Source organism: Ptiloglossa arizonensis, chromosome 3, assembly GCF_051014685.1.
Source record: "Ptiloglossa arizonensis isolate GNS036 chromosome 3, iyPtiAriz1_principal, whole genome shotgun sequence".
NCBI lineage: Eukaryota > Metazoa > Arthropoda > Insecta > Hymenoptera > Colletidae > Ptiloglossa > Ptiloglossa arizonensis.
Window position 1 is genome coordinate 22,353,108 of NC_135050.1, and position 24,234 is coordinate 22,377,341.

At 39.3% G+C, this 24,234-nt stretch overlaps 4 protein-coding genes across 7 annotated transcripts in view; 1 reads left to right on the plus strand and 3 right to left on the minus strand.

The window, feature by feature from the left end:
- Positions 1–14,816, plus strand: part of LOC143144584 (zinc transporter ZIP1-like) — a 29,099-nt gene extending 14,283 nt beyond the window's left edge. The window contains exons 1-3 of one of the 2 annotated variants that reach the window (XM_076307156.1): positions 1,626–5,244; positions 8,113–9,139; positions 13,225–14,816. In XM_076307156.1, the coding sequence (XP_076163271.1) occupies positions 5,029–5,244; positions 8,113–9,139; positions 13,225–13,511 (1,530 nt within the window). In that variant the 5' untranslated portion in view covers positions 1,626–5,028 and the 3' untranslated portion in view covers positions 13,512–14,816. Of the gene's footprint in view, positions 1–1,625; positions 5,245–8,112; positions 9,140–13,224 lie in introns of those variants that run through there. The other variant, XM_076307157.1, reaches the window with a different exon arrangement.
- Positions 14,817–15,940: 1,124 nt separating this feature from the next.
- LOC143144586 (uncharacterized) lies at positions 15,941–17,365 on the minus strand. Its single transcript, XM_076307160.1, has 3 exons — positions 17,000–17,365; positions 16,426–16,548; positions 15,941–16,330 (listed from the first exon to the last, which is right to left on the minus strand). The coding sequence occupies exons 1-3, from the start codon at positions 17,158–17,160 to the stop codon at positions 16,153–16,155; spliced, it is 462 nt and encodes a 153-aa protein (XP_076163275.1). The 5' UTR covers positions 17,161–17,365; the 3' UTR covers positions 15,941–16,152.
- A 243-nt stretch (positions 17,366–17,608) lies between these two features.
- Positions 17,609–20,162, minus strand: LOC143144585 (putative pyruvate dehydrogenase E1 component subunit alpha, mitochondrial). Of its 2 annotated transcripts, XM_076307158.1 has the most exons (7): positions 19,958–20,162; positions 19,779–19,796; positions 19,176–19,412; positions 18,881–19,099; positions 18,563–18,811; positions 18,232–18,480; positions 17,609–18,153 (listed from the first exon to the last, which is right to left on the minus strand). In XM_076307158.1, the coding sequence occupies exons 1-7, from the start codon at positions 20,006–20,008 to the stop codon at positions 17,968–17,970; spliced, it is 1,209 nt and encodes a 402-aa protein (XP_076163273.1). In that variant the 5' UTR covers positions 20,009–20,162; the 3' UTR covers positions 17,609–17,967. The 2 variants fall into 2 exon arrangements, with proteins under 2 accessions (XP_076163273.1, XP_076163274.1); XM_076307159.1 differs by lacking the exon at positions 19,779–19,796 and having other exon boundaries at positions 19,958–20,155.
- Positions 20,163–20,867: 705 nt separating this feature from the next.
- On the minus strand, positions 20,868–24,148 carry Mah (solute carrier family member mahogany). 2 transcript variants are annotated; one of them, XM_076307154.1, is made up of 8 exons: positions 23,636–24,148; positions 22,937–23,057; positions 22,765–22,877; positions 22,550–22,682; positions 22,292–22,426; positions 22,092–22,201; positions 21,795–22,001; positions 20,868–21,710 (listed from the first exon to the last, which is right to left on the minus strand). In XM_076307154.1, exons 1-8 carry the CDS (start codon positions 23,769–23,771, stop codon positions 21,007–21,009), a joined length of 1,659 nt encoding a protein of 552 aa, XP_076163269.1. In that variant the 5' UTR covers positions 23,772–24,148; the 3' UTR covers positions 20,868–21,006. The 2 variants fall into 2 exon arrangements, with proteins under 2 accessions (XP_076163269.1, XP_076163270.1); XM_076307155.1 differs by lacking the exon at positions 23,636–24,148 and adding an exon at positions 23,431–23,485.
- Between the last annotated feature and the right edge of the window lie 86 nt (positions 24,149–24,234).

The window sequence follows — 24,234 nt, forward strand, 5'->3', positions numbered from 1 at the left end:
TTGATATCGGTTCATTTTCGTTCGATCGTCCACCGTCTCGTTACGGGGCAGAAATCTAGAACTTCGGGAGAACGTGCAACGTAATACGTGTACACGTGTTTGTAGCTAGGAAGGTGAACTTCTATAACGAAATCTCTGCTTTTTCCGCGCCAATGATTCGACAACGCGTTTACCATCGCCGGAGTGCCTTTCACCGTGAAATCAGATTCATCCATTTATAAGCAGGCATAGCTAATTCATGGTCGACTCGGGTTTACTCGTACATAGAAACGAACTGAAAGTGATTCGATCTCGGGATGCAAAATGCCCCAGAAATTCTGCATCGTTGATCGATCGTTCGAATCGCTGCTTTTCCAAGCTTCTTTAGAAAACTTGTCCGAGTTGAAACTAATTTCCACGCTCGATATTAGCGGTGTATTCGAAACGACTGGAGAAAACACAATACTTCGGTTGTAAAAAGAAATTTGAAACTCTCTGTTCCCTTCTTCGAATATTACAAACGTCTCCTGATTCCGGTTGTCACGTCTTTCGTCTTTCGCGATACTTACGAGTCTGGAGTGTACCATGTCTCTGTATCTTCCACCGAATCGATCAATAGGTCCGATTACGTTTACAACGTTCAAGAACCGACTGAACGTCTAATCGAAGCTATACAACTTACTCGCTAGGGTTCCATTAGAGAACTGCATTCCTGGGAATTAATTTATAAAAACACAGAAAGGAGATAAAATGACGCAAGAATCTTTAATTTCTTCGACCGTGATCCGTAAGCCCTCGATGCTCGACGTGAGAACGTGAGTTACTCAAAGGTGTAATTTGACGCTGTTGGAACGCAACGTACGAAAAATTACGAAGACCAAAAGGTTAACGCTTTCCCAGTCCGCGCCTGTGAACGTAGACCCAACGCCGCGTCCAGAGAGACGATAAGATTTTCACAGCCACGAACGTTCTGCCCTCTCTCGTAAAACTGTAAATCGTTGCACCATGGGTTTGACTCGTTAGCAAAATTTACGAACAGATATTTTATTGTCCACTCGACCGATTTCCAAGTCGAAACTCCCGATCGTGGACCAAAATGAGTAGAATTTTTTTTTAATAACAGACAATGAATAAAAATTCTCTACAATTAATCACAATTCGTAACGTTCATTCGATCGATAACTACTCGAACGAGCTTTGATTCATTCGACGTGAAATATAAGTCGATTCGGATTGTAAATTTCATCGAGCAAACAACGTGCTTAAAGTTGTTCATTTCTTACTCGTTATTTCAAATTTCTATTCGGATAAAAATTTCGCCAATCTCTGACCAACGGGTGAAAAACGAACGAACACAATGATGTTCGATCGAACTTAACTGCGGAGAGCGCCATAATAGTGCGATTGTAGGATCATAGAGTACCGCGACACGCACAGTATGGTGCGCGCCTTATTTTTTCGAGCAACTCCCTGCAGAACGCACTATACGGCGCGCTCCTTATTTTTCTCGAGTAAGTGTTCACGGGACGTGCCGTATGGCGCGTCTTTTTTTTTCAATTAATTCATTGTGGAACCTACCGTGCGACGCACGCCTTATATTTCTCGAGTAATTCACCGATTGAAGATAACTCATTGTTCACAATTACAAACCTAAACAAATTCCACGCTGGTAATCGGACTGAGACTGTAGACGTACAGTTATTCGGTTGTTCGAAAAGTCATTTCGTTTTCCAAAATGGAGAATATATAATTTAACAAACTGTTTACACACTCTGAAAAAATCGTGTTTCATTTTCACCAAATGACTCTCCGAACAACCCTATAGAATCCTACGAAATAGCAAACTCGATTTATTTTCTGGTGCAAACATTGAAAAAAATCAATTATAGAAATATTTATAATCGAGAGAGTGAATGTACAAATAACAGTGAAAATTCTACGAAATAAGGTAAGATCGATTTATTCCCCGATATGAAAATAAAAAAGAAATCAAATCCAATAAAGAACGTCGTTTGTTCCAGGATGCTAAATGCACGATTAAAATCGTACGAAATTTATTTCCGCGCGAATATACCGCGGCTAAGGGTTTATTAGCACGTTCGGTCGTCGCTCTTTCCCCGATCGTTCGAGACTCGCCAGTGCAGTCACGCTGCGTCCGTTCAATCGACGTAGAAAATCAATCGACACCTGCCGAAGTGTCCGTCCACGGAGCTACTGCGCGGGAATCATTCATTCGGTCGCGTCTGGGCGTCGTCGGTGTGTAATTCGCGAATCGTATCCAACGTGTCGCCAAACGGAGCGACGGCTGCTCGCGTGTGTACCTGGGAACGGTTCGCGGTGGTCTGCGTGCAGCGCACACCAGCGTGGGCCGCGTCACTCGCGGTGGAAGGAGGAGAGATCGTTCTCTCCTACACAGTAGGTAGGGAAGCACGAGAGACCGTGGAAGGGGAAGAGAGCAGGAAACGATTCGGCTTGGACTATGTAAGACGCGAGGGGATCGAGTCGAGTCCCCGACCAGCCCCGGAGTGTCCGATTCACCGTCGTACCGCGTGGAACGACTATCGCTCCTCTCCGCTCGAGTCGAGTTTTCAGTGTTTATCGAATTCTCTTTCCGCTTCGAGGAAAGAGAAACCGATCGAGACACAGTCGCGGGAGGTACGGTTCGCTGCCAAAAGAATCTGTGTCGTCCGATTCTACTCGGTTCTAACGCGTACAGCCAGCCGAACATCCTCCGAGTCTTTTAACGCGTATCTTCGAAAGATATTGGAATTCTTTCAACGAGAAATCAATACGGATCGTTGTGAAAAGTGTGCACCATAGCGAGGAACTGTCGTTCGTCGAACAGACTAATCTCTTTCGAAGAGAAATCGATACAGATCGTTGGGGGAAGTGTGCTCTGTCGCTAGGAACCGTTGTTCGTCGAACAGAGTAATTTTTCTAACACGCGGGACAACTCCAATTCCTCTCGGTCTTTCGACGCGTATCTTCGTATGATATTGGAATTCTTTTAAAGAGAAATCGATACGGATTTTGAGCAAGTGTGCTCTGTCGCGAGGAACCAATTGTTCATTGAACGAATACGTTCTCCAAAGCGTGGAACACTCGAATTCTTCCGAGTCCTTCTAACGTGTATTTTCCAAAGTTGTTTGGAATTCTTCGCGAGGGAACCCGATACAAATCGTTGCAGGAAACGAGCTCCATCGCGAAGAACGATTGTTCATCGGACAGAGTTTCTCAACAAACGACACTGGTTCCTTCCGATCATTTCCAGCGTTCGAAACTTCCCTTCGAAACTTCTCTAAAATTACTCTGGAAGAAATCACGCGTGAACTTGTACACCGTCGCAAGTGATCGTTCGCGATCGAACAGGGTGATCTCGCGACGAACGACGAATTCCCTTGGAGAGTCCAAGTTTCAAATTTCAGAAGAGAGACCGCCAATCGGAACCATCGTTGTGTGCGCACGCTATCCCGAGGAGGATCGTTATTGTTCGAGCGATTTCGTAACACCGGGAACGAACGCAGTTTCCCCGAGTTTCTCGAACCGTTCCCTCGCGTCCACTTTCGGAATTTTTTGTCGCGTATACGATCCACGAGGATTATCACCGATCGATGTCGAGCCAGTTCGCTACTGTAGCGTGTCCAAGTCCGTTCTCAACCCTTCGCGCTCGAGGCTTCTTCGCTACCGGAAACCGAGAGAATCCAACGAGTGGTAAAATTCATCTGGAATGGAACATTTTTGTACACCTCGCACACGTGGGTTCCCACTCCACGAGAACGTAATATTTCAAGTCCAATTTGAATTCCAAACCGCGAAGTTCTCCCGAAACGAAAACAGAAGACCGAATTAAGCAACGATCGAGGATCTCCTCTCGAGTCCAAGGGGTGTCAACCCTTCTCCAAAAGGCGTATCAATTCCTTGGAATCTTCTCGACGATTCCACGAGAGAGGAGACCGATCGAGAACATCGCGACGAGGACAACGGTAGGATCGTTGTCGTTGAAACCGACTCGTTTCGCAACGATCGTGCGATAGTTCCTTCCGGTCGCTTCTGGATGCCCGTTGGCGACACCTCGATGCGAAATCGTGTCGAGATCGTCCACGAAACTCATCATCGGCCCGGTCGGAGCGTTTCGTAACGTTTCGTTACCATCCGTTCACCGTTTCCACTTTCCCAAAAGGAAAAGCGAAACGTTTTCAGGCACGTGTGTGCCGGTGGGTTCTCCGCTCGGCTGGATTCAGGACACGCGCGTTCGCATGGCTCGCGGAAACGCATCTGACGATGTCATCGAACGATAAGCTCGCCACGACGGAAGAGGTGCGTCGATTTTTAAATCTCGACCGCTCGATCGAGCCGACCGAACGACCCGACCACCGTACGGATCTGTAGATCACCTTCTCGGGGCGATCACTCGCGTACAATTATCGTTCTCTTCCTTCTTTTTTTTTCTTTTTCTCCCCATCGCGGTGCATCTCCAGGATAAACGAGCACCATGTGGTTCCTCTTTACGGATTCCTCGAGCGCGGACACCACCGCGACGAAGCGCGCAGCGAATTGAATCACCGATTCGATTATCCGCGCGGTCGAACCCATTGGACGTTAATGAGTCGTCCCGGTGACGAGAAAGGTGCCTTAAGTGTCTTTTCCATTTCGAAATACACGGTCGTTCGGCGTACCGGGCAGCGTGCGTTAAGTGAAAAAGTGGTCGCGTCGTTTAGCCGGCTGAACAAACAAGAAAGCGGGGCGTGAAACACCTGCGAGTTAATGCGAATGCCTGACCGGAGTTTGAAGGTCGACGATGACAATTGACGGACACGTCGGTGGCAAAGGACGCGCTCATGCGTTAATCGAAGGAATCAACGAAACGAGTTGAACGTGTTTCGTGCTACGGGCCGGTCCGGCGATCGGGTTCGGAATCATGTCCACCGTGCCTCGTCGTTGAGGGATCCTCGAATTCGAAGGGACGTGAACGAGTAAAGAGAAATCAGGAACAGGCTCGTTCTTGGCGACGAGACCCTCGTATCGTGATATCTTCTCCCGCAAATCGAAATGGAGGAGACCACGATGTCCACTGTGTTGCTCGTGGCGAAGATCGGTGCGATGCTCGGTCTGGGATTCGGATCTTTGATCCTGGGTATGTTGCCGTTGATCGTCGGACGTTACAGGAGCAGTTATCGTCAAAAACGACACCGTGGGATTTCCAGCAATTCCAGCACGTGCACGTCGGCCTCGGTCTCGAACGCGTTCTCCTCGAACGATTCCCAAGTACGTTACCCATACGAGAAACGATTATCCGGTTAAATAAATATCCTGAAACAGTTCGAACGATTAATGTTCAACTGGTACGTACGTACGTACGAGAACGATACCGTTTTCTCTTTCGATGTCGAACGCATCGACATTGTTCGAATTCCGGTTGTTGCGCGAGCAATGCGAACGAAAAACACGACGAAAGTAATCACCGAGTAAACAATTGAACCGTTTAAACGACCAAGCGCGGTCCGTGACACGGTCCGTTTTATTATCGGGGAGTTTACGAACAACGAGCTTTCACGCTTCGAAATACACGCGCTGTTTATTGTTTGATAATGCTAGACGAAACTAATAATGTATGTATATATATATATTCGTTGATATGAGAATATTGGCCAGGGGAATATCTTGCACGCGCTATTGGACGTTGTTGTTTTACGCGGAACGTAGTATAGTAATTTTGCACGGAAAAGAACGTACTTGTTACTTTACATAGATAGTGTATCTAATATATTTTTTAGTTTACACGGAAAGTAACAAAATGTAATTTTACATAGATAGAATTAAAATGCAAGTATTTAACGTCTAGACTGCGTTTCAGTCCGAATCGTGCGACCGAAATAGAAAACTGTTTCTCTCTATTTTGTAGCAGTTGAAAAGAGCACCAATTTGAAATTATTCCGAGGAAATTATTTTAAATATCTCACAGAACGTTCACATGGTATATAAATTACTGCAGTTTATCCGTATCGTTGACTATTTCATTCTTTATACAAAATTTACCAATTATTGGATTAAGTATAAATTCAGCGCGAGCAATTACCGATAAATTATTTAGTTTCAATTTTGAAAACATACAGATCGGGTCGATCGGAGTAGAAAAATTGATAAGAAAAATACGAAACAAAATCGAAGCATTGGTATTTTAAACTGTACACAGTGCCACGATAATTTTACCGATGACCAATTTTTGTTATCTCCTTGTATCCGTGTTTGTTGCATTGCTTTGGTAACAACTTCCCGGAGACCCGCGTCCGCGGTGTAAAGGTTAAATAAACACGCGAAAGCGACCAACAGTGTCGTAGAGCACTAATCTAGTGTTACTTTTGTTAAATTTCATAAAGCGAATTACACGTAACGTATCGCTCGTTGTCAACTTGTATTCGAACCTATCAGTTGAGGGTTAAATATGCTCTGACGAATGCACGGTGTACTTTTCTGCATCGTTAACCCAGCAAATGTACAGGCAGGTCGCGATTAGCGGGAAACATCGCATTGTTGCAATTTGTACTGTACAAGACTATTATAACATACAGGGTGACTCACGCGGTTACGACGGCTCGAAGCTATTTTCTCGTCGAAGCTAGGAGAAAATAGTCGAAAATAAAATTGAACTCTGGAATAAGCTCAATTTTCTTGTGACCTGGTTTCCGGTCTTCTGCATTTTACTATAAGCGTAACGACACGCCTGCAACGCGCAGTTGCACCATTTTCTTCGAATTGCACCACGTGTACGTTTCAACGTAAATCGATCGTCTTTACCGTGGTACTTTTACGGATTTTTATTTCGTAACTTTGACTTCGTTAAACAAAGAAATTATTTCCCGATAACTTGCACGTCCGTGAATTAGTGCCCATACTGAACAAGGTCGAACCTACAAGGTTGCGTGAAATATCCTCCGCGAACGTTACGCGGACCTTTATATATTTGGTTCCTGATTTGTCGCATTGTGCAACATTGGATTAATACTTGTACGTCTCGGTAAACGAAAAAATTGATTTACGTTAAATCATACGAACGATACGATCGAGAAAATAATAATGCAATGTTTCCGACGCGTTACTGTACTCGAGAAGAAACCAAGGTCGTGGTCGTATCGGCCATTACAATGGCGTGAATCACCCTGTACGAAGTATTATACGTCTCGGTCGGTTGAGAATATTTAGTAAAGGTATTCAAATTTTTTTCTCCACTTTGTTAATGCGATGCAACTGCTTGGTACATGCGAGATGAATTCAGTCGGTAACTAGGATCTTCCGCGGTTAGACATCTTGGTTGCAGCTGTTTACTTTCTACACTCACGGAAAAAATTACAGCATCCACAAACGGAGAAAAAAATTTGCAAATCGATATTTTCAATGGACTGAAACTAATTATACGACTTTACACGGGTCACGACCATTAGGGTGAGAAACTGAACAGCGGAACATCTATTTTTCCATTACCTTGTTTCCTTCTTTAACTTTTTACATTTGGAACGCCAATGATGCAACCAGATTATATTCCGCTGCACAAAGTTGCAATGCGATACAATCTGGTTCGATAATCGTAACAAATTAATATGTCCATCGTTTCGCACGGTCTCGTCTCTTTGCGTTCGATTAACAAACAATGGGAACATCAGTTTCTCACAATTATCTTACACCGTCGCAGGAACAATTCTTCCGAAATTGTTGAACGCGATAACGAATCGAAGGAATCGTATAAAATTTTCAATCGCACCGTACGACCACCACTGGTCTCGGATCGTAACCGTCGACCACAATCCCATAAATCCAACTCCATAACGATCCTTAAAGTCGTAACAATCGCCACCCACCTGTACTGAACGACGCAGAGTTCGAATCGGTCTTCTCGATGGGTCGTTGTCGCTCGAAATACATTTACGTTAAAACATGCAAACGAATACGATCGAGAAAATAATAATGCAACGTTTCGGACGCGTCGCTGTACTCGAGAAAAAAGACCAAGGTCTGATCTGCGAGCTGGGTTAACAATGTTCCGTGAAACGGTATTTCGTAGCTTCTCGACGAAGACGTCAAAAAAAAAAAACAGAAAATTCTTGGAGAAGAAAAAAGAGGATAACGTGTGATCCCTAGGGTCTCCAAACGTCGTTGCTGTTGTGCTTCGGCGGCGGTGTCCTCCTGTTCACCACGTTCCTGCACCTGGCGCCCGAGGTGCGCACCAGTGTCGAGAGACACCAGACAAACGGTCAGTTGCCCACGCTGGGCACGCTCAGTCTATCCGAGTTGTTGTTCTGCGGTGGGTTCTTCCTGGTCTACCTGGTCGAGGAGGCGGTGCACGCGGCGCTCACCGGTAAACCGGAGTCCTCCGAGGCGTTGCTCTACAGAACGGTGTCGGTGCGCAGATGCAACAGCCAGGCGGGTGCATCAGCGGCCACGTCGACCGGTTCGACCACAACGGTGTCCACCACTACCAGGTCCACGTACAGGGAGGACAACGACGAGTCGCAGGACGAAAACGAGTCGAGCAAACGGTCCACCCATCATCTGGAGGACCTACGAGACGGTAAACAGGAGAAGACGCTTCCGGCGATCTTCGTCCTGTCCTCGCCCACGGGGCTGTCCTCGTCCGAGCGGCGTCCAGACGATGCGGACTCGAGCAACTACCCTAAAACGAAACACCGTGAGCACAAACACGCCGTGATAACCAAGAACACGTCCGTTCAAGGACTGTTGACCGTTCTGGCGTTGTCGTTTCACGCGATCTTCGAAGGTCTCGCGGTAGGTCTGGAACCCTCCATAGGTTCGGTGGTATACCTGGCGGCGGCCATAGCCACCCATAAACTGGTGATCTCGTTTTGCGTCGGTATGGAGCTCTACGTGGCTGGTGCCTCGACCAGAACCACGCTCGGTTACCTGACGATATTCTCGATGGTGACGCCGATCGGTATCGCGGTCGGTCTTGCCCTGGGTCACTTCAAGAACGACAGCGAGAATCTGGGACCGACACCCACCATACTTCAAGGAATGGCGGCCGGGACGTTGCTCTACGTGGTCTTCTTCGAGGTTCTGGCTCGCGAGAGAGCTAACGAGAAAAGTGGACTCTTACAGTTAACCGCCATAATCGTCGGATTCATGCTGATGTTGGGCCTGCAAATCGCCAGTGAGTGTTTCCCGGATGATGAGCCGTCCGTGCGCAACTCTGCGTTCGGTGATCGCGACGACGGTGATTCCCGCTTTCGAGAGACCCCGATGTTCATTCGGTTTGCTCGAAAACGGGGTAGGTAGCGGATTTTTGTCTCTCGCAGTGTCGTCCCGTGCGAGGAACCAGTGCACGGGACTTTATTTCCTCGCGGTCGTCGGTTTACGTCGTTTCCACTGTAGGGAGCTCGTACAGGGTGCCCGGGAAGTATGGGGAAAATCGAAACATGCGAACTCTTAGTCGCAATTGGAACAGACTGTTCCCCGCATAAGTGACAGAACTCGAGCCTGGAGTTTAGGGCAGGTTTATTTTACTTTAACAAATGACTCTTCTTTCTGTTGTATTTTGACACTGTGGAGATACGTAAGAATTGTTATTCGCAATCTTGGACGTAGCTCTTGGTACGAAATACTACCCAGATAACTGACAGAACCTGAGCCTGACGCTAGGGCAGTTTTAGTTTTGCAGATAACGCTTCTGTTGCATTTTATTCCGCCAGGAATACGTAAGAATTGTTATTCACAATCTCAGACCACGCTCTTGAAACCGAGTACTCCCCGGATAACTGACAGAACCTGAGCCTAGGATCAGGGCAATCTTACCTCCGTAAGCGACTCTTCTTCCTATTGCGTTTTATTCCATACAAAGGTGTCCTGTTTTCAGCTGAACGCTATCTTTCACCTCTAACGATCTATCTACCCACTCCTGAAATTGAGATTAACTTTGCCCCTCCCCCCGTTACATAATGTAACCCAACCGGGACCTTGATAAAACATGTCCTCGAGAAATTGTGCAGAATTAACAAACGATATTATCTCATAGACGTATCCGGTAACTTTCGATAAGTACGTCTACTTATTGTTCGAGTTATTAATCAATTCGTGGACGTACCGAATAACCGAGAAGAAGTATTTCCTTTTTTGTCATTTTCGAAGAATCGAATAAAATTCACACGCTAAAGGGATTACAAAACTCAACGAATGACACGGGATGTGTGCTAAGAACTTGTATGTAACTTTTAAAAAGATTCTTTCAAACCTTTCGCCAACTTTCGCGGACTTTGTTTCTCGTGACGCAACCTAGGCGCGATTAACGAACTTGTTGGCAGCCTTTCGGTTTTTTTTTCTTCTCTAGCAACTCGTCAACGTCGGTGCAAACCTATCGCAGGTACGTCCTTGATGCGATCACCTCCCACGTGTTACTCGTACTCGTTGGAAACGACGTCTATCTATCGATTTACCGAAAGGCCGAATAGCAACGTCCAAAAAGTCACGGCCACGAGGACCGCGATGAAATCGAGCTACGGCAGCTCGGTGTACATCGATATCCGTCGGACGAAAGATTGTCCGCGCTGGTATTTTTCAGTCAGTGTTGCAACCCTCGCGTGACTACGGTCCGGGTCTTCTTGGACCCAATTGAACAACATCGGACCGCCCCACCGAATGCACGATGCCTCTTGTAAACGTACGATTCTTCGAGTTGCCGGACGCGTGAAACGATAGAAAATAACTGAAACGAAAAAGTAGATTGATCAGATATGTATTTACTTATGAGATGAAATATTAATAGTCTTACCATGGAAACTTGTACGGAGTTATTTTCATTTTTCACGGTGAGTTGAAAATTATCCCACCGTACGTATCGGTGTATTACAAAAGTGAAACATTTCTTGATCCACTATGCCCCAAAGACCAGAGAAAAAACGCACTTAAAATTTGGAACGCGCTAAAATGAAATATAGACTTGGTCGTTGTTCGTGCGAGGGTCCATAGAAGAGTACCCAATTCCATTTGATAGACTCCCCCCGAACTTATCGTTCGCTGTTAGTACCGTGAGCGATTTTAGTCACATCGAAACCAGTAGACGGATCTTAATCGAGATAGAAGAATAAAATCAACGAATTCCCACGGAAAAATCGACGAAACGTCATTCGTGAACGGAAGCGCCATCCAACGTTCGCTTGGTCAGTGACCGTTCATCGTCGAGCATATACGAACGTTTATGCAGAATAACGCAGACAGTTTGCGTGCCCGTTCCCCCTTAAAGAGACGCCTCTAAACTCGTCTACGCGTCTGATTACGCGAATTTACAGATTGACTTTATCCCTTCTCCCCACACACGCCGCACGCTCTCTGATTTCCTCGTTTCTTTCTTTTCTTCTTTTTCTTCCTTTTTCACGTCACACGACGACACTCCGTAACACGACAGCTCAATTGCAATTAGGCTAATGACTCTCTGGTATCTCTGGCGTACACGCGCTGAACTTCTGCTTCGTGGCATCGTCGTCGTATCGTGCAGGAATCGTCGCGACAGGCAGCAACAATAAAACTCGGATGTACCTATTAACCTATTAATTTGCGAAAAGTACGTGATATCATTACTGAACGCCGCCACTTGGGGCAAACAGCGTACACCGAACGATCGAGGAACATTCGACGAACCGTCGATATCGAGTCGAAAGAATTCACGCTTGCGTCGATTCCGTCTCGCCTCTGTAACAGAAAATTCGTTGGATTTACGTCTCGCGAATTTAAATCGATCGTAAAGGTAATCGAAGTAATAGCAATGAAATACGAGAGAGAAAAAAATATGCGTTTAGCATCGATTATTGCGATTGGAGCACCACCTTTGATCAGAATCAATATTTATTACATAAAACACCGCGAAGAAAAATGATATCGCATTTCTTTCCATCTCTTACCGTTTAGTTGATTTGTGCGACCTCTATGCCGAGACATCCGATATACATCAAAATGTGAATATTATCGGCTTCAAAAGCGTTTTCGTTGAAGCGTTGCATTATTTTTCATGCAAGCGATTCACCGACGCTACTATCTCTACTACCATATTTCGAATCGACAATTGTATATATAATGCAAATTTTTATCTGTTGTCCGAGACTATCGTCAGGTGCAAGAATTTAATCGTCCGCGATTAAATGCATAGTTGACCGTCTATTGGAACGCGACTCTAGTTTATCTTAATAACAGTAGACGAGTTATTTAAGAGGTCTAGGCTCGGGAGACCTAGAAAGATTTCGTAACAGCTACCTTTACGGAAGTGTCACCCGTTATGCAATTTGATTTCACGGTGTATCGTATCACTGGTGAATGTGTACACGTAAAACGAAACGACGTATTACAATATCCGATTCAGGAAAAAAACAAGCACAAGTACATAATTGCTAACCTATGTACGACTTGCCCGGTTTGTTTACGTTGTCAGGCGTTAACCTCTTCGCTTTCAGTCACGAGTAAATTCATTTTTTGTCGTTATTGACTCAATCGGTAAGATAAATTGCATTTGATTTACTGATCGAAATTAACTTCCTTTCGAATCAAATTACATATTTTCGGTATAAAGAATAGATCGAAGTATTTTATCATTTCGTTGCCTTAAAGAGGATCGAGCACTCATAATTACATTCTTACGATTAATTATCGTATTCATTTGTTCTAAATTCTCGATTTCGAGGAAGCAATCACAACTATTCTGACGCAGTTGTACAAAGATTTTTCGAGAAAAAATACGTACTATGTATTCTCGAAGAACAGGTTATCCATGAACTTTCTCCATCCATGGCAATGACCCCAGACGTAGGTCAATGAACAATCCGACCGACTTTTGACTGCTTTCTCAACTATCTATTGTGTTTTTATCTACAATTGTCATTCTTTAAAGTAATAATTCATAAAAAGTTCTCTTTAAGTGTGATGATTGCAACAAATTTGCGCGCCTTTAAATATCAATCGAGTAAATTCGATCAGAAGAATTTTCTATCTTCGGATATTCGATACTTTCTACGAAAATGCGGTAAAAATCATATTTCTTTGAGAAAGTTAACGTTATCTTAACAACTGAATCAATTCTAGATGAAGCAGCGCAGATTGGACTATTGTATATGTAGTATAATTCTTTAATTTCTAAGTTCGCTTCTAACCTTGTAAAAAGATAAAGTAACGAGAAAATTGCGTCCCTCTTTAACAACTATACGTAGAAACGTAATCTACTATTAAAGCACTTAAAAATTTATTTCTCATTTGCAGCCGCTCATTCCCATTCGCATTCCCATTCGCACTGCGATTACTCGCACGTGCACGAACAGGAGGATGAGCATCACTTTGACGACGATCACGATCACGAAGCGGATTCCCATGAACACAACCATTCCAACGCAACGAGCGAACGAATACTTACCGATACGATTGACAGAGTCACGGAAAGCATCGCAGAAGCGGTCAGCAATCTTTTATCTTCCTCAATGAAAAATCTGACAGGTGTACCTTCGAGGGATGATAACGAAACGACAACAACGCATACGGATCACAGTTAAAATTTATTTGCGCGGGAGTGAATCCCTTGATCGAGACGGCAGTAGTTCCTCCCGTAAGATAGATGTCTCCCGAATAGTACTTACTTTCGGGAATCAATTATGCTACTTAGGATACACAAATAATTTTTTGGACAACTGTTTAGCCAAGCATAATGACGAAAAGGTCTCGATTGAAGAAGGACAGTATTATGAACTCTTTATTTCGACGCGGGAGAGAAGTATAGTAGTGTACCCGAAAATTTTTAGTCAGTATCTTCTATCGGGATTATATAGGGACCTCGAATGTTTCTTATCACAGAAAATTAATCCGACATTCATGTATTTCACTACAATCGCGAATTATGATTTTTTTTTTCAATAACGATATATTAAATTAACTATGAAAAAAAACTTTTGATATTGAACTCAATCCACATCAAATTACGCACTGCCCGATCCGAGCTACATCTCGAGTATTCAAATTTTCGGGTACCTGCACACTCGTAGAAAATAATATTCACGCTCTGCGTGTGTTATGTAAGTATCACGTCTTTTGGACATTAAAAAAAGTGTTGCATTCAACATGGACGTTTATGAAGTACTATAAGAACGTGTGTAAAAGAATTACGCGAATGGAGAAACTGTTGTCAATATCTTTAAGGCGGTATACTATATACATGTGATACGATTCACGAGTAAACACACCGTGCAATCGCGTTACTTATTCTATTTTTTTATGTAATATAGACTGTATGGTATATCCATATCGATTGCTACTTTTTATACTGTAATTAGAAAAATTTATCTTAATTGTTTATATATTTAAATACTTACATATATAATATGCATATTACATGATAACAGAATGAAATGTATATTTTGCAATTATCGGATATTAATTCTTTCTTATTAATTAAGAAAGATCAAGTATCAAAATATGATGTTAAAGCGTGAATAGCATAATTTCGAAAACGATAACGTTGTCGATAGTGTTTTAATGAATTTAGATATTTACAACTTTCATATGCATTACCATTTTCCTACCGAGCTAACATACATCGCGTGTCGTCAGGAATGATAATACAGTATCATTAATACGAAGACAATGGAAGTCAGATCAAAACATGGGAAACTACATTCTACAACTGTTTGCAATTCCATTCGTATCGCGTTCATCATTTCACTCGTATACAAATCACGTTAACACGACAGATACATGGCTTATATGTAAACATATTCCAATAACAAACAAAACAAACTTTTCATATCAAAAACTTGATTTCTAAATATGAATTATATTTTTTACGAAATAAATTATAACTTTTAGATAGAATTTTTATTTTGAACCAACCAAGGTAACTACTCTGTACCTATCAATATTTCTAGGGTCTTTGTTTAATTTATAGTTTTCAACATCGTTCACAAAATAATCAATTAAACTCAAGAACTTCTCAAAAATAAATTCACATTACGTATAATTCATTATCATTTCTTCTAAAGTAACTATTAAGTTTGTAACTAAAACTGCAAAAACCTGAGTTTCTCTATTGTAGAAATTTTTGTGTCTTGAATGCTTATTGTCAAATTTGTATTATTTATTATCATATATTTAACCATAGTTTCGTGTGAATGCTATTACATGAATATATGGTACGATTGGTTTGTATGTACAATTTATCCTTGAACTAATAATATCTGCACATTCTGTCGTATGATTTTATTTTGTCTACTGCGAAACTTATTAATAAAACACAAAACATTGATTAAGAAAAAAAACCCAGAAACATTCTCCCTTTCTTAGTAGTAGACAAATATACTGATAAATGTATCAGTTCAAGTTTAGTAACAGAGTTTATTATACAAGTGATACAATCTTATTCATTTACAGTGAACGTATTTTATATGCATTTTTAACATCGCGAATTACTTTGATTTAAATTAATTCTGAATATTTTGCTTATAAAAAAGCATGGAAATGCACAATAATAAATTAATTTGTTACACTTATACTTACGCAAAAAAAATTATAAAAGGTGATTCTTTATTTGTAACATGAAACCTTTCAATTTTTTTTTAATTTGCAACATTTATTGAAACTGCAGAAAAATTTGCACATATATAGTACTATAACTACCACAATTCAATTATTTGAGTAGACATATTGTAAGGTGTATCTTAAAAAAATGCATAAATATTGTAAAGCCACTTCAAATTCAGAAATTCAGCTTGTTCTTTTTTCATATTTTTGAATATATGAGTCACAACGCTGTACACATGTATAGTCAGACTAATGTCTGATAAGGCTAATATGAACTATATTTTGCATTTTAAGAAACCACTTTTCATTGTTTACACATTCCATGTAAAGTACAATAACAATATTTCAACACATATTCTATGTGCTTTTAAAATAAGTTTTGAATCTTGCATATAAATTAATGAGGAAAAAATATTGTTCAGAAGTATATTCAACATATAGTTCATAATCTTCAGTCACTTATGGAGCAAAGACTATACAAAATGTAGAAATTTGTAGACAATTTTTTGCTTAGCATTACATGTTTTCCTTACTTGTGATTCAATCCACTATTTAATATTACATTATTGCAAATTTTCATTTAATACATATTGATGTTATCTTGATAATAAAAATTCTATCAATCTACTTCTTTGGTAATAGTCCATCAACAAAGTTCAAATAACTAGAACCAACCATAACGAATGCAACTCCAGAACCAATACCAGCTATTGTACACAGAATAGGATTAGGTGGTATAAGAAACCGTAAGACTGCCCATGACAGAACTGATCCAAAGCACATCAATACAGCACCAGTAGCACTATTGAAAATAAAATAATGTAGAAATGTATTGTTAAGATTTAAAATATCTGACTCATTAAATAATCAAAATACATTAGAAATAATGGGTCTTACCTATATGTAACTCTTAAGCTATTAGGAGCTTTTTTCATGTGTTCACGGGTACATATATATGTGCCAGTGCCAAGAAGGGCACTAATCAATAAAACGTTTGTAATGTCTTTCTTTGGAAATACTCTATAAACATATAGGAGTATCAACACCATGATACAAATTAAAATAAGAAAAAACAATTATTTTCCTCATTATACAATTAACGATGAACAGTGCAATGAAGAACACAAAACACTAATATTACAATATAAATATAATTTTCAACCTAAAATGTTAAATCGAGATCTAAGTTAATCATTGCTTTGCGTGTATGCAAAATCATATGTCATGAAACGCACATAAATAGGTCAAATACTTCCAACTATTGTTCAAGACATATGTGTTTAATATAATTATTCTCATTTTCATTCAAAAAAGTTGACATTTTAGTTAAAATTTTTAAACTATTCCGAAAAAATGTGTCGCTGGAATATATCTACTCGAGGATTACGTAACATTCCGAAAATTATGAAACTTTTATACTTTATGTTAAAAGTTAATGTTTAGCAGTACAGTGGATTGCTTACAGTCTTACCTAATGACAAGTTTTGGATTCATCACATTGACCGACAATACGGTGTACGAAGCGACACCGAAAGCCGGGACATAAAATTTTGCAAGGTTACATTTTGTAATGGGTTTCAAACCGAGTTTTTGCAAAATCGAATCGGTGTTCGCGCTTCCTGCAGCGGCCATTGCTCGTTCGTCTATCTTTTCAGGGCTAATTCACGTGAATGAGCTCCGCTTGTAAAATATTCGCGTTGTAACTTATAACTCTGTACAGGCGAGATGTTTACACAATTCACAGTGATCCGACAGCATCGAACTCGATTGGAACAAGGATAAAAGAATGGACTCCCATGATGTGTTCGTAAATGCATTAATGCCGCGAAATGTGTTCCAAACTAAAATTACGAATTGTTACATGAGTCATGAATAAATCTGAAGGAGTTATAAATAATGTATTTTTATTAAATTTTAAATGGAGGCTTCCTCACTACAATTACACCCTTATGTTATTTTTAATTATACAATTTTACAAATAATAATAAATTTCGATTGTTCTATTAACACAAAATAATAGATACGAATTGTACTGTAACATAAAGGATAGTAAAACAAATAAAACGTATTGTCTTTCGAATCGTTTTTGATACATTTACTGTCTTGAACCACAGTTTGAAATGTACTATGTACATGAAAAATCGCTTGCTACAATATGGCAGTGGATATTACCATCTATTAATCAATCTATAACGTTAAATCTTTCCCTTATTGTACTATTTATACCTCTATAAATAAAATAAATATATATTGCGTGTGTATATACAACAGAACTGTAAATAGTAAACAAAATCGTTATCCAAGAATTTGCTATTTTTTGCCTAAATTTTAGGAGAATATCCCTATATTTAGGGAGTATTTTACCAATGGTAAATATTAATATAATGTTTGAGATTTAATATCATTTAATTTGTTCAAGGTCATTTTTGGAAAATTGTTTTAGGCATTAACAGCAGGACCCAACCTCGTATGAGGAAGAGGATTGAATGGGGTTATATTACGAATTTCTTTTTCTAAACAAGTAGCATAAATATCAGCTGTAAGCTCGCTTAATGGAATTTCAGAATCCGCCTTTGCAGTTTTTACAGCATCATCCACTATTTTTCTTATTTCGCTTTCTATTGCCTAAAAACGACAATATTAGTATTAAATAATGTTACAGTAAATTTCACAGAAAATATACAAAGAATCAATAAAACTTACTTTTATTTCATCTTGTGTAACAAGATTAGAATTTAAGATTCGTTCTTTGAAACCAGTGATAGGATCTCGAGTTTGCCTCACTTCTTGTATTTCTTCTCTTGTACGGTAACTAGTTCCAGGATCTGACATACTGTGACCACTATATCTATAGGTTACAGTCTCCATGACAAGTGGACCTTTACCAGATGTGCAATAGTCTATGGCGAATTTTGTAGCTTCTCTAACTGCCAATACATCCATACCATCCACCTGATGATTTATTCAATTAGTAAATATAATTTACATGATAATAGCACAAAAAATATTTGTAATTATTCAGTTTAAAACAAACCCAAATTCCAGGAACATAATCTCCTCTTGTGTAATACTCTGTACTTGCTGAAGCACGATCAACACTAGTACCCATACCATATCCATTGTTTTCACAGACAAAGATACAAGGAATATCCCATAATTTTGCCATATTATATACTTCAAATACCTGTCCTTGATTAGCTGCACCATCTCCATACAATGTAAGACATACACCTCCAGTGTTCATGTATTTTTGAGCAAGGGCAATTCCAACTCCTAATGGCACCTATAAATTTGTTTTTTCAGTAACATGACACTGATAACTGATTTAATAATCTTCTTAATTAATACTCACTTGAGCACCAACAATGCCATTTCCCCCATAGAAATTTTTAGAATACATATGCATGGAACCACCTTTACCTTTTGCATTACCTCCTTTCCTACCAGTTAATTCAGATAGAACACCAACTGGTTCTATTCCCATTAGATAAGTCCATCCATGGGCACGATACGCCGTAATCACAGCATCTTGTGGCCTAAGTGCTGCTTTCATACCAACTGCACATGCTTCCTACCAAAAGCATAGACACATTTTATTAGTAAAAATTTTTACTGAATAAATCTTGAAATGAGTAAAAGATCCTTACTTGGCCAGAATATAAATGACAGAAACCTCTGACAATTTTTTCCTTATAAAGATTTCCTGCTGCTGTTTCCATACGACGGATTGTGTGTAATTTTTTATAAAGTTCTATAGCTTCGTCCTTAGTAACAGTAACACGGGTGGGTGGACCACTCTCCAGTTTATGTAATCGAAAAGGTTTGGTTTCAAATGTAGCCTCCGTAGCATAATTATTTTTTTTGTTGAAAAAATAAGACACCACCTACAAATGCACAAATCTTTAAATACTCTATATTCAACTTCTTACAACACAGTTTTAAATTCGTGTCATGATCTTTTATAATTTACAAATATGTGCAAAAAAAAAATAAAACAAAAGGATGCAACATAAAGCTAATCCAAATCTAAAGTCTCAAAGTAACAAGCAAAGTCACGTAAAATTTTGATAACGCGTAACCTCCTCTCAGCGATTCTAATCTAATTGTATCAAATAAGAAAAGGATGAACTCATGGAATATATTAAAGATAAAAAGAAAGAGAAGCAACAGAAATTCAGCACGGTGCAATCCGTGAAGTATGGGAACATTAGTGGTAACAAACACATCGGTAAATTTTTACAAATAATTACCTCATTCCAGCTCCCAAACTGGCAAGACACCAGGAGATATAAAAAAAGAAAGATCAAACTATCAATTGTAAGACTCGACCAACGATTACGATTAGAAATTATAACAAGACCCTGGCATGGAACGTGTTGGTAAGTAGCTAGCTAGAGGTCATTTGTGGTTCGTTGGATTATATACTTACGTTTCGTTTTGACGTTTGCACGCCTATGTTTCTGATACAGTTAGGTATCATTTTAAAAAAAAATGTCTTCTTTGATCGAAATCGATATCGAATAAGTGAAAGAACAAAGAATCGAAGCTAAAACACAAAATGGATCCGACGAGGACGGCTCATTCGTTTGGCGCGGACAGTATCGTAAGATCTGGTTCGTAAACGTCACAAGTTCGGTCGTATCCCCTCCACTAGAATCGTTAAAAAAATGTTCAACGATGTGACGTAATAAGTCGTTCACAACGAAAAAGATAAATTTGGAAAGAAACTTAAAAATTACACATTGTACTTAGATAAATTACATTTTTGTCTGTCAAAAAGTTTAATATCGAAATGTAAAATAATTTCATGGTATACTGATTGATTAAATTCACGTGTCATATCAGTATTTAATGCCAGTATTTGGGTTTTCATATGATCAAATTGGACAAACCATAAATAGATTAACTAAAATTTACTTAATAAATAATCTTCTAATTTAGAAATTTGTTTCTGTAGACACGAAAATTTTGCTGTTGGCTCACAGAAAATAGTATGTGTACATTTATAAAAGCGTTCTTTCAAGGTAACCTTCGCGATTAAGAATAGTTCGTCAAATCAGCTGATTCTAACGATCAAACACGTGTGTGTTATGAAACAAGTTTGTATATTTGACTCGATTTTATAGAATGAAAAATAAAACATAACCTGCAGAAATTTTTATTACTAATGTAAAATATATGGAATCTCGTTCAGATATAAATTTAGCACAGACAAGAATTTTGTATAGATAAGAACTTGAAGGTCCACGTGTTTATCAGAAAGCGCGAATTTTTATCAGCACAATGCTGCCGCACAGTGGACATTTCTGAAAGTTAAAAGCCCGTACAAAAAATTTCAAATTAAATTTGGAATTGATTTAATACTAAAATTACACAATGTTACATGAGATTTTTGACACAAATTTAATTAATAAAACTTGTATGTATTCACTGGTAAAAAAAACAATTATTTCTTTTATTGGTACAAGACATTCTTATTTATACCGAATTTTGTACGATGGTAGCATTTATGATACACGGTGGTGTGAATTGCACGTAACGTATCGTATTTTTAATATTGATATACGTTGAGGAAATGGTGACGGCAATACCGAACAGTACAATCAAGTAACCGAACCAATCGTTCCATCTTTGAAAAGTGCAATCTATAATTGACTTTGAGATCGGCTCTTCGGAAATTGCAATTCTTCTATGGGTTTTAAAAGGACGACTAGCGTCTACGAGTATTGGTCTACTATCGTGATTTCTTCTCATCATTAAATATTCTTCATTGACTCCTCCAATGTCCGAGACATCATTTTCATAGTCCACAACTTCATCGAATTCATCATCCTGGTCGTCATAATAAACGTACGAATATCGATTGTACTCGGTTTTAGGTATGCCTAAAACACCATAATAGACTGATCTTGAATGAATTCTTGGATCGATTATCATACTTCCACCAGTGCTCCAACGTCTCTCAGAGCCTGAATACACTTCCGGAGTTAATATTCGCGTAGATCTCAATTTCAGAGCAATAGCTTTTGAATATATCAGCGGTGGAAGCACGAAGACCAATGGACCAGTCAAAGATCCTCCAATTAAAGCCATTACAATGTCAAATCTTGGTACAGATTCTCCTACAGCTACACCAAGAAAAACAACGGCTGACCGTATCGCGCATCTTTTCCATCCAAAAGCTATTACAAAAATATTTATGTTACAACATATTTTTTGACATTAATCTGTGATTATATTACAATTTATTGTCATGAAGTTCTTACATCTTTGGATATTCCACTGGTCCTCTAGATCCTGGAACAAAGCAGAATGACCTATAGCGCTTGACAGGCAGAGTTGAAGAGCAGCAAGTAGAATAGCTGCACTCATAATGAAATTCCCTGGAACCACTTGTAGAACATTAGCTGTTGTACTGCCACCATATTTCCAGGCAGCCAAGCCAGCAGTGATGGCAAACAATGAACCGCTTACTACAATTAATGATATTGATTATTATTGGGATAAATGATAAAACAAAAAGTGGAATGAATTTTATGCAACTGTTTCAATCACATTATTACCTAAGAAAGAAATGACAACAGCTTTATTGATGTCTTGGGAACGACGCATATCAACTTGTACAGTCATTAATGTTGGATGTACATCGAATTGGAATGCTAGCATGCCATATCTGAAAAGTTAATTGTCTCTAAATATCAATTGAACATAAAATTAAAAGGTAATTGGTATTAATTGTAAATAACACTTTTATAAAACTTACCCAGAAATAAATTTGTCCCAGGAAGGAGAAGTGGGCACTGGTATTACATTGAGCTCTTGATCATCAGCAATTATACACCACCATATTAATATTGCTGTCAGTATGACCAGTGTGCAAGAAAACGACACCAACAATCTACAAGTATTCATGAAATGCACAGTGGACCATGGAAATATATATACTACCCACTGTATATAATTGTATACATAGTTATGAAATATAATTTTCATGAAATTAATAGAAAAGATATTGGTTTACTTCATGTCACGTGGACTACCAAGCCACATAATTGGGCACAAAAGTACACCCACAACCAAAAGCCAATAGCAGAAAGATAGATCAAATCGTTGTCCTGATATTTTTAGTCCAAACAATTGTAAATTCTGTGATGCTGAAATTTATTGATAATATTTATGATTAATCTAAATTTAATTAACTATATTATTAATGAACTATATATATTAAGAACATACCAACAAGCAAATTAGGTATACTGCAACCAAAAACAGTAAGATCTAGAATTATAGTGACTAAGGTCCTTGCCCGGGGACCTAATGTTAATTCAGTCACAGCAGCAAGTGGATGTCTACAAGATAATTGGGATAAAATCCACTCATGTATCAAAAAATACAAATGCAATCTTACCGATTTTTCCGCGAAATTTGCGGATCGAGAGTCGTTGCAATTATCCATGACTTTCCGAGAAGTACAGCTGTGTAAATTTGTAAACCCAATACAACGAGAACTAGGGGAATCCCGTATAAACCTAAAATCATGTAGCATGCGCTTTTGTTTCCATTCACTTTAATCATTTAGAAAAATCCTATTCACGAACGTATATTAATTACGAAAATATAGATCATGGCAATGCGTGTAGCTTTATGACTTGGACGTATCGAATAACAAATTCCTTTAACAAGTTAACCAACTTTATTTCCTTCAAATAATCAACTATTTCACACAGCATCTCACGCATTCTTTGCATAAACCTTTTTGACAATAATCGCTGAATAGTAAATACAAGTCAATTATATAGATGGATTCAATTTGAATAAAAATATTTCGCAAAATGAAGTTACATTATACCTACAATTGACTGTATATATATATATTATATATATATTAATATTGTGTCTTACAAAATAGTCGACATCCATCAGGCTGATGTTTACGTCTGTGCGTCATAAAAGAAGGTATACGATACTTAATAAAGCTATTCACAAAAGTGTTAACACGTTTCATTAAAAACAAAAATAAAAGTAGACGAACATTTCGTCGAATATTTATCATTTTTATTTTGGATCAGTGGTTTTGGAAACGGATAAGGTAAAAAGAGAAACTTACCGCATTGCACGATCGCGCGTGGCAACGCAATGATCGGGAAAACGCCGAAGATGTCAATAACACATAACGTGGCGAACAGAAGCGACAAATTTGAATTAGCGTCTCTGAAAAGCAGTGGTAGTCTCTCGCGATTCATGACGAGAAATAATTCGTACTGTTCGACATCAACGCGGAACTTGAACCGGTTTGGTGTGTGGTGGTGAAAAACCACGCAAAGTGTAACTTGATACTCTATCGAACGCAAATGGCGTAACTAGATACGATGAGAGCAACGAAAGAAGACCCACAACGGGTGCTCGTGCCGTCTTCTTAAATACATGGCCATGTATCGGGCGAACATAATACGGACATGTCTGAATCTACCAAATTGAAATTTAATTATAAATACGTAACAAAAATATTTGCAATGAATGGCAGTCATATTTTCTGTTTGTTGCCCAGATTTAAAAATCAAACAGTCGATCTGTGTGGAACGTAATTGTGAGGAGATTTACACACACAACCGTGCGTCGACTTCTGCTCACCCCGAATAGTCTGGAATATTCTTTGAAACGAAGCGTTCAATCATTCTTCTTCTTCAATATAGAAGAAATACAATT